Raw genomic sequence first — 9,699 nt, forward strand, 5'->3', positions numbered from 1 at the left:
GTGAACTTGTGAGGATTGTAATGGTTAAGACAAAGTGCCTTGCTAGATAGACAAGAAAAAATGTTGCCCAAAAAAGTGTGCATTGAAGTTCTGGATTGTTTTCAATGGATGAAGAGGAGGGAACCTCTCTATGTGGTCAATGCATGTATTCACTCAGGTCTAGTGGATGAATTAGCCCATCCTCTACGTCAAATAAAATTGAATAATATTCAGACAATTTTCATGTGGAAGACTCACTGAGTCACTACCTATTTCGACGTAAGGTTTAAGTAAAAAACCATTCATTGGCTTGAAAATAATGTTTCGGCCAAAGAAATGTACAATATGAAAGGGTCCACAACTTTAATTCTTGTGGCTGTTGATCTCCAGCTTCTAAAAAAGGTAGGTTCGACTTAGCCATGAGCTTGCTCAAATTTGTGCAAAGCCGGCTCAAATTTATGGGTGAAGGAACCTAAACCGGTTAAAAAACCTCCTCAAATTATCCTCAAATTGGTCAATATCCTCTTCATTTTTCGGTGAGAAGGCTTTTATTCTGGCTTACTAAAATATGTTTTCTGAACACTGGTTGATCTCTTAACTTGCGCACATGCGCATTCTGTTCGACCAAAACGTTAAAGGGGTCCTTGTCCTTTTGTGAGACTTTTCTATTCAACAGTGAACTACCCAAATGGAACGTCTAGGATCAAGCAGGGCTCGGGAAAAGGTAGGTTCACTTTATCCAAGACCTGCTCGCGATCGCCATGGGCTGGTTCAATTCCGGACGAGGAGGCTTATGCCGATTGTTGATTTTTTTTCTCAAAAGGCTTTAGGCCGGTTCGCACGCGTGGTTCACCGTCCGTCACCCTCCTTATCTCGATTCTACAATCTACACCAGGCAGTGTGCCACTGGCCAGTGGTGCGGCGTGCCCACTGCCCAGTAACGGTTAACCTTATCTCCACCGTCACCTCAAGGCTCAAGGCTCACCTAACCCTGACTGCAAGTCTGCATGTTTATGGTTCTCTTCCACAATCGCCAGCGGCCAAACCTCCATCTCCTGGCCGAACGCATCAAGCCTTCAAGGTCTCCAGAGCCAAACTTCCAAGCTTGCTGTGCACACTGGTGACTGCAAGGAGCAATCGCCCTCAGAGGCTCAGATCAAGCCTTCAAGGGAAAGGCGGCACCATCTCAAAAAATCGAGCCTGCCGTGGGATCGAACTTCGAAGCGTTGTCCCTTCCAGAGATCTGCATTATCGAAGACGAACAGAGCGGCAAGCCTTTCAACTTTCAAGGTAAAATTCAATGTTCTCTCCCTCTATGCAGCCGCCAGCGTAGTATATGCTAATGGTTCAGAAGTCTGAAGTATTTCCTCAGCCCATGTCAACACTGCCATGGTGCCCTCAGCCCATGTAATCACCTTCTCCTCCACGATATATATTGACACACTCCGTAGTTCCTCCTTTGCATCTGTACAGGAAAGAAAGAGCTGTAGCCGCCAGCTCCTTGTTATGACTGTCTAAGGTTCCCTTCTTTCACACGCAGCAGCTGGCGCCGCTTGTCAAGAACAAGAATAGGGCTTTATACACGTGTTAAGCTAGATAAATGGACCATGGCTTATACATGTGCTGAGCAAGAGAGATTGGCCATAACTTACACATCTACTAGAGAGGTGCTTCACGGACATGATCCCCACCTCGATGAGAGGGTCTCACCCGCATGTCCCTCATGGGTGGCTGTCTGCAGGCTGAATAGCGTCTGATGGGTCCGGCATAGGTATAAAGAAGGTCTGATATGTGCTCCAGCCTCGTATGGCTTGCAAATAGAGACTACTGGCCTCAGCCTCCAGGAGCATCCAAGTGAATACTGATGCCCCAAATGCCTGAGTACGTTTCATTCTAAGCATGTACAACATACTGCACATCATTATTATCTCCATCTACATGAGATAATTTCTACATGATGTTCCCCATGATGGTTTCTTCAATTGGCCATCTAACACACATGCTTTTTGCTTGCTATCTAGCCACAATGCCATGCTGAGGCAGCTATGAGAGGGATGCTATGCCAACCTAGAGTTAGACAGCCATTGTGTTCTTGGACACATCTCAGTCAGAGCAACTTCCATGCTCTCAGGAGGAAGATGGCATGCCTCCAATGAATCAAACATAGTGCAATAATACTGCAAGGCTTTCATAAACCTCTCTTGAAAGACTGGGCCGTTGTGGTCCCCTTCTTGCTCTACCACAGTGACTATTTTTGGGTTCAAGCTCTTCATTGACTGCAGAACCTCATCTATGGGGGTGTGAGAATTCTCAGAATGGAGTAGGCGGTGAAGCTGCAGGACTGAGTTAATAGCGACAGCTTCTCCTTGCTGCACATGAAACATCCATGGCTTCACATCATCAAGCTTTGCAGCCACAATGCGTCTGACACTGCACAGACTTGATGTCCATAGAGGAGGGCTCGATGGAGAGCCACGGCCAACCACCAGCACTAATGACAGTATACCTGATTTGTCTTCGATCAGTTCTGCAGTTGCTAGAAATGCAGAGATGTCCATAATTGGTGGTAGATGGCAAAGATTTCAAAGAGGGCAAAGGGCCCCTTTAATTCTAAAGTTCTTGGTATAATATTTGATAGTTTTTTGCGATTGAGTTTATAGCATGGGAAGTTTAAACATGTAAGCTGATTTGTTTGTTATAGTGGCTTTGTGTCAATGGAGCCCAACAATGTTGAAACCAGTAAAAGACAAGGTATGAAAGATAACAAAAAAAGGCAAGGTACGCTTCTCCAGTGGGCTGGTCGGATGGCTTCAAAGGTTAATGGCAAAAAAAAGAAAGGTGATGTACAAAGTCAGAATACTAATTCATCTAAAGCAAGTACTACTGATGAGGTGTTGTCTAGTTTGTCTTTGCCAGAGAGATTAGAGCTTCAAAGGAGAATAGAAGCAAGAGCAGCTTTCCAGGAGAGTTGGCTTCAAACATTTGATTGGCTTGTCTACGACGAGGAGAAAGCTAAGATGTACTGTAAGTTTTGTTTAAAGTATCCCCATCACCATAGTGCATATTCAAAGGATGGTTCCATTAATTTTAAGTTTAGTAATTTAAAAGCACATTGTAGAACACTTTGTCATGCACATTCTATGGAAGCAGTTCTACTTGAAGGGAAGGAAACTATTCAAACTAGCATGAAAAAGGTTGAAAATTTTAAAGATGAGGCATTGACAACTCTCTTTAAAGTTGCCTATCATATGGCAAAAAAGAGATATGCTTTTGTTGGTTTTCCAGATATGATTAGTCTTTTACAGGATTGTCGTGTGCCATTCTCAACATCCTTGTATAATGATGACAAGGCTTGCGCAGAGATGGTATTTTGTATTGGTAAGTGTTTGATGAACACCACATTGAAGAAAGTGTTTCGAAGTCCGTTTTTTGGTGTTCTTGTAGATGAATCAACTGATATTTCCAAGCATGGACACTTGATTATTTATTTGTCTTATCTTATTGATGATTGTATTCCTGCCTATTCTTTTTATGGTATTATTCGTGTGAGTGATGGGAGTGCAAAGACCATTTTTAACACCATTCTTTCAGAGCTAAAAAGAAGTAAGTTTGATCTAACGAAGCTAATTGCTTTTGGGTCTGATGGCTGTAGTACAATGACAGGAAAGGAGAATGGTGTCGCCACACTTCTTAAAAAACATGTTAATCCATACTTGACATCCATTCATTGTGTTGCTCATAGGACAGCTTTGGCTGTGTCTTCTGTAGCGAAGAATTTGGAGATTTCCAAGAAAATAGAAAAATTGGTGAATTCCATTGCCCATTATTTCAATGCAAGTGGCAAAAGATTGGAAGAGCTAAGGATCATACAAGAGGAGCTTGCTTGTCCTATCTTGAAGATGGAACACACATTTGATGTTAGGTGGTTGAGCCGATCGTCGGCTATGAGCAAGGTGTGTTCTTCTCTTGATGCTATTCTTGTGGAAACCAAGGAAAATGCTCCGAGTATATTTGCAGAAATTTCCAGGTTTGAAATTATCTATTGTCTTCATTTTTTAGCGGATATTTTAAAAGGTATGGCTATTGTGAGTAAGATATTTCAAAAAGAGTTTGTAGATGTGACTACAATCCATGATGTTATCCAAAAGGAGATCAATTTAATTCGGCAATATTATATTGATCCTCCTGATGTTGATTGTAACGCTCTTACTTGTGACATTGATGGTTTTGCATTTTTACCGGATCATGGACCTGAGAAGGGTCACTTGTTTACATTGCGAGGAGCTCTTCATGGCAGCATGTTTTTTGACATCAAGATAGATAGGGACATACTTGGAGTAGATCTAGCATCAGCCCTTGCCTTTCAGGTATCTTTTTCGAAAGAAATTATTGCTAACCTTGAAGCACGTTTTGCAGACAATACAATATTAAGCAGATTACGAGTACTAGTGCCTGCACAACATCCTCTTCTAGAGAAGATGCTCAAGGACTATGGTAAGTTTGAGGCTCAAGAAATAGCCTCGTTCTATGGTAAGGAAAAGTCTTTGGAGGTAATGAATTTTTCTTCTATCATTGATGAAGATGATTTTATTAGTGAGTTTCGGTCTTTTAAACAGCAAGCTTCAATTAGTTGGGTACGCTACAGTCTTCCTGATGTTACAGCTGCAATAGCATGTAATCCAATGTGGCGAGACTCTTATCCTAATGTTCTAACTCTGTGTCAAATTGCTTTAGTTCAATGTTCAAGTAATGCTATTTGTGAAAGAGGTTTTAGCACACGCACACTTATAAAGACCAAGTTGCGTAATAGCATGGAGTTACGGACCTTGGATGCTATTATGAAGATCAATATTGAAGGACCCTCCAAGCTATGTGACTCAGAGTTGGAGGAGAGTATGGTTTTATGGGGAGCAAAGGCTCATAGACATCTCTACACGGTGCAAGGTATTTGCAGTTTAATCATCCAATGATGAAGGTACGCTTTTTGTAGCTTAATCATTTCTTTTGATCACTTTTTTTTCCATATTCACCTACTAACTTGTTATGGGAGTGGATGAAGTGCATGCACTTTATCCACTCCCCCAAGAGGGCTTGGTGTAGCCATTCAAAATGGTGACAGGGTTCAATTCCCCAACTCTCTCCTTGTATGTCCTCACGTGTTCAATAATATATATTTTTTTATCATTTTGAGCATAGATCGTGATGTGAGAAGGATGTTTTGCAGATCATGGATGATGCTTTTTTGTCTACAATGACCATGTGTGTTGTCATATTTCATGGCACATTGAAGGTATGGTTGAGGTTTTGGTGTTTTGAGCTTTGAGTGAGACTATAATGTTTTGAATATGTGTAATGATGATATCATTTATGTGCAGCTACATCGTGCTCGATGTCAAATGCAAACTTTGTCAACCTACTCAAAGCTTGCAACGATTTACCATGTATGTCGTCTTTTTATTTATGCAAAATTTGAATATGAGAAAGAACAAGATTCTATTTTTGAATGAAATAGCGATAGATTTGTCGAAAAGGAAAATTTCCGGTTCAATTCAGTTTGAAGAGGATCAAGCTTGTCCAAATTTGGCAAAGCCTGTTCATCTTTGGTCAAGGGGGATATTTTGCTGGTTCACTTTGTAGGTTTTCCCGAGCCCTGGGATCAAGAACTTTCATTCGGGTCCGTTCATGCATTTGTATGTATTTTCAAGGTTTGGCCGAACGGAGTTGCTTATGTCAGCAAAGCTCACCCACTGGACGGATCCAATGCATATGTGCAAGATATATTCTGTAGCTGTCAAGCCATCCACTCCTCTTCTATTGAATTCTCTTTCGGCTACCAGCCTTTTCTCTTGCAAGTTAAATTGCCACCGCACAAGCCGCTCGATTATCCTCCCTGTATCTACTACACAGGTCCACCTCCCACTATGGCTATGGATACATTACAAGCTTCCATGCTTCTTTTATTCATAGCATGGCAATCAGGCCGGGACCCACAAGGCCGTCACATTTGGCTCCGACAGGTCCCGACGCCCGTTTTTAAAAACAAAACCCATTTTAAACATAATATATACAATAGGCTTCACCTCTACGTCAACCAACAGTGTTAGATTGGTTGATAGAGCATTCGGCTCTTAAACCAAGTCAAAAAGTGAAGCGAGTCCGTCATCCTACCATGCGACAACCATACAAGCTTGTAATCTATCATCGGCCCTCTCCCACTATTGGCCTCATGGGAACTCTTCAACTCCAGCATACAGCTCTCCGACTTTGGCTTTTTCGATATCCGTCTACAGCTCCTCACAAGTCCTTCAATTCTCTATGTCGCAGCCTTGTATCGGGCCCACCTTGGCAACTATCCATAGTATCGCGCCACCTTGGCGACTATCCGTAATTAGCCCTGAACACTTGCGCTTCTCGAGCAGAGTCTCTCTCCCCGTAGCAGCTTGGCACATAACCTCACGGTTACACGCTAGAAAACACCCATTTCCTCTTGCTTAGCTCACCTCTGCTTTGATCTCAGAGTCCTCTTCTCTTGAAGCAGCTGGCCACATAGGCCCACGTCGCCTTGCAACTGCTCACAAAGCACTCTCTTATACTCAAATCCACACCCATCAAACTCTCTTTTTATTTTTAATTGAAACAGTCCATTGTATTTAAAAAAAGTAAATAATTACAAGAACTGCCGCATATATATACAGGGAAAGGACAGTGAAAGGGGGGAACAACAGGGCATCAAAGCCGGCGAATGCAAACCCCTAACTATGAATCAAACCTACACAAAACCATCAACATCAGCAACACACACATCCTACATGAAAGGAGACGCAGCAGGTCTAGACTAGATAGCTGCAAAAAAAACCCTCCTAGGATTCAGAATCCATATCTATAGTGCTTTGAGAGACATATCCCTCATCCCAAAAAAAGGGGGATATCATAACAACATCATCCAGGTGCATATGTAAGCATCCACTATCATCCATAAACTCAACCTCTAGAAAGAAAAAGGGAGATGTCGGAGTCAGAAATTCTCCTGTATCATCCAAAAGAAATCGTTGTCCTTCCAAACATATAGATCCTCCGTATTCAACCTGATTCACCTGAGAACACCATGAAAATCCTTTAAGGGAAAAAGTATATTTTACCATTATATTCCACATACACAATTGTAGGGGTCACGTTAAGCCATTCTTTCTTCACAAATGCATTCATATCCAACAACCCCTAATGGGCACAAAAGGACGCTTGCTCCCAAGACATAGAATAAGAATGCATAAATACATACTGAAGGTCATCCCACATACACTATACTTGCATAACAGCTCCACCTTCCATGCAATCCCCAAGGACAACATATAACACCACCATACAGATCTACAACACAAGAATAATACAAAGCTCCCTTACCTGGAGCTCTTGCAGCTTCAAACATAGTTGTTGTATCCACTGACGCATAAAACCAACTGTCAAAGCTTTTGTGTTGTCTTGAAATAAACCAACTCGCATCTTCAACTAAGGGCCAGTGAGTGAATTGTTGCCTTCAGTAAATGCCATTTAGACAAGGGCCCATCCCTAGCATGATTAGCATCATAAAACATAAACCAACCAACTACCGTAATCTTCAGCATGATAGAAATATCTAGCAACGTGGTAGCTTTTTGAAATACTCTAAGATTTCTTTTTAACCAAATTTATCCAAAATTTATTTAGTACCATGGTATCTTTTTGAAATACTCTAAGATTTGTTTTCAACCATATTTATCTTAAAAAATGATATCTAAACAAGAGAAATGTATAGTCATATTCAACATTCTGAAATCCATATAAAGCCTGAGATTTCTAACATGGTTATCTAGAATCCATTTCATTGATTTAAAAACTTTCTCCACATGCTAGACAAATAATAGCAATAGCCAAACAAATGTGGTATGCTTTTAATTTGAGTAAAACAAGCCCCACACAAACCCGAATGCATATTCATCGAGGCTAATTTAGAGGTAGTAGGAAGGGAACCCAACATAATTTCCACATAAACACTTCATATTCCATAGGGGTTGGAGGAAACCATAGACAATATAGTACATGGGACCACCAATAATGAGACCAATCTTTTTTACATACCTTGTTAAGCTTACAATTTTGCATATATATTCTTAGTGATTGGCTCTAAGAATCAAGAATCATAAGGCCAAACCCAATCAGACAAGAAACAGGTGTCATCCACAACATGAGAGATGGATCAACTAAACACCAAATCTAAAACACTTTGTATCAAAGGCAAAGTCTATGGTTTAATACCAAACATTACTTTTAGCTGAGTAACCAGCTGAGTAACCGACCTCCATCCAATCAACTATCCATCCCACAAATAAGCCCAAGAAACAAGGCCCTTATTATTAAAACATATTGCAATCTTAATATCAAACTGAAGGTTAGACATACAAGGAGACCACCAAAGAAGGTTAAGTGACAAAGCATTTCCAGTGTATTTGTTTGCTCCCTTCCAATATAATGATGAAGATACATCCTGAAATTTACAAAGAAAACCCAAGGAAAAGGTAGCATCCTTGATTTGTAATGTTACTCTAAATATCAATTTATGTTTCCATAACAGACCCTTTCAAAATCCTCGGATCACTCCCCCCTGCCTCGTCCTGAGTGTCCTCACGAAGGCCTTGGCGGTCGTAGTCTGTCGAAGATCTCCCGCCCCAGTCGGACTTCGTCAATGGTGTAATGGAGCCGTGGCATCATAGTTTCCATTTGTGCTTCTAAATGCCAGGAATCGGGTGATGAGTGGTTGGGTGAAAGGGTTGAATATTCTGTTGAGAGAGGGTAAGAATTCTGCTACAGACATCTCCTCCCATGTATTCATGAAGTGGGACTGGAGATCCTGCAGTCTGGCAAAATATCCCCATTGCTGGTGCTCTTCTGGTCCTATGGCAAAATCAAAAGCCAGGCCTCTGTCGGGGTCTGCGTACCTTTGCCAATCCGTTCTCTCTTTCTCCACATCCTTGAAAGTCTCTAAGCATGCCTTGAATGGTCTCATGAATTTACAGAGCATCTGGCAGCTGAGATCTGGGATGTCTTTGAACTTGGCTTCCATACTTGTTCAAGCCTCCAGGAACCAGGTTTCCGTGATCGGTTGGCCTTCTGAAGGTGTTGGCAAGACAGGCCAATTCATTGCATTTGGGTTGGAAGCATAGAATCATGCAAAAGCCTCCCAAGAATGCATTCGTGGAGTTGGGCAAAAGGTGGGATCAATCCGCATTTCTCGCGGAGCTCTGGCGTATTCTTTAATGGCATCCTTACGCTTTTTAAAATACTCCAACCTCCACTCCGGTTGGTCTTTAAAGCATCATAGAAAATCAACTTTCTCCATGGAATCTTGAGCATCACAGAGATTTGGAAAATGAATACCTCCAAGTCATGAATCATGTTGAGTGGAAACTAAAGAAGATATCTACCATAACAATGATACCTTCACCTATGACCTTGAATCCTTGGTTGTGAATAAAAAATGGAAGCATTCCTAGTCAGCCATATGAAGCCAATCCATTGAAATAAATGAAGTTCATATATCATGAGGACTTCATGTAAACACCCTATCATGAACAACCATAGAATATGTGACCCTAGACCATACCTTGGAAGTAAAATCTAGGCCATTGGATGACAAAATGATGTGTAGAACAGACAAGTGCCCTTAGGGTATCCTTTTATGACACA

The 9,699-nt window shown here is 41.4% G+C and overlaps 1 protein-coding gene across 1 annotated transcript; it reads left to right on the forward strand.

Moving 5' to 3' along the window:
* The first annotated feature begins 2,792 nt into the window (after nucleotides 1-2,792).
* Nucleotides 2,793-9,176, forward strand: LOC147618522 (uncharacterized). The gene is made up of 4 exons (XM_086775259.1): nucleotides 2,793-4,916; nucleotides 5,204-5,269; nucleotides 5,355-5,420; nucleotides 9,030-9,176. Exons 1-4 carry the CDS (start codon nucleotides 2,997-2,999, stop codon nucleotides 9,174-9,176), a joined length of 2,199 nt encoding a protein of 732 aa, XP_086631385.1. The 5' UTR covers nucleotides 2,793-2,996.
* Nucleotides 9,177-9,699: the final 523 nt, after the last annotated feature.

The sequence above is a fragment of the Cibotium barometz genome, chromosome 35 (assembly GCF_041138505.1).
Source record: "Cibotium barometz isolate CiBa-2024 chromosome 35, ASM4113850v1, whole genome shotgun sequence".
NCBI classification, from domain to species: domain Eukaryota; kingdom Viridiplantae; phylum Streptophyta; class Polypodiopsida; order Cyatheales; family Cibotiaceae; genus Cibotium; species Cibotium barometz.

What these genes read in the sequence shown, in the direction of transcription:
- LOC147618522 (XM_086775259.1), top strand. Translation starts at nt 2,997, where the DNA reads ATGTACTGTAAGTTTTGTTTAAAGTATCCCCATCACCATAGTGCATAT. An exon ending in CTCATAGACATCTCTACACG is followed by an intron (nt 4,917 to 5,203) that starts GTGCAAGGTATT and finishes GATGTTTTGCAG; the next exon opens with ATCATGGATGATGCTTTTTT. An exon ending in AGCTTGCAACGATTTACCAT is followed by an intron (nt 5,421 to 9,029) that starts GTATGTCGTCTT and finishes ATGAATTTACAG; the next exon opens with AGCATCTGGCAGCTGAGATC.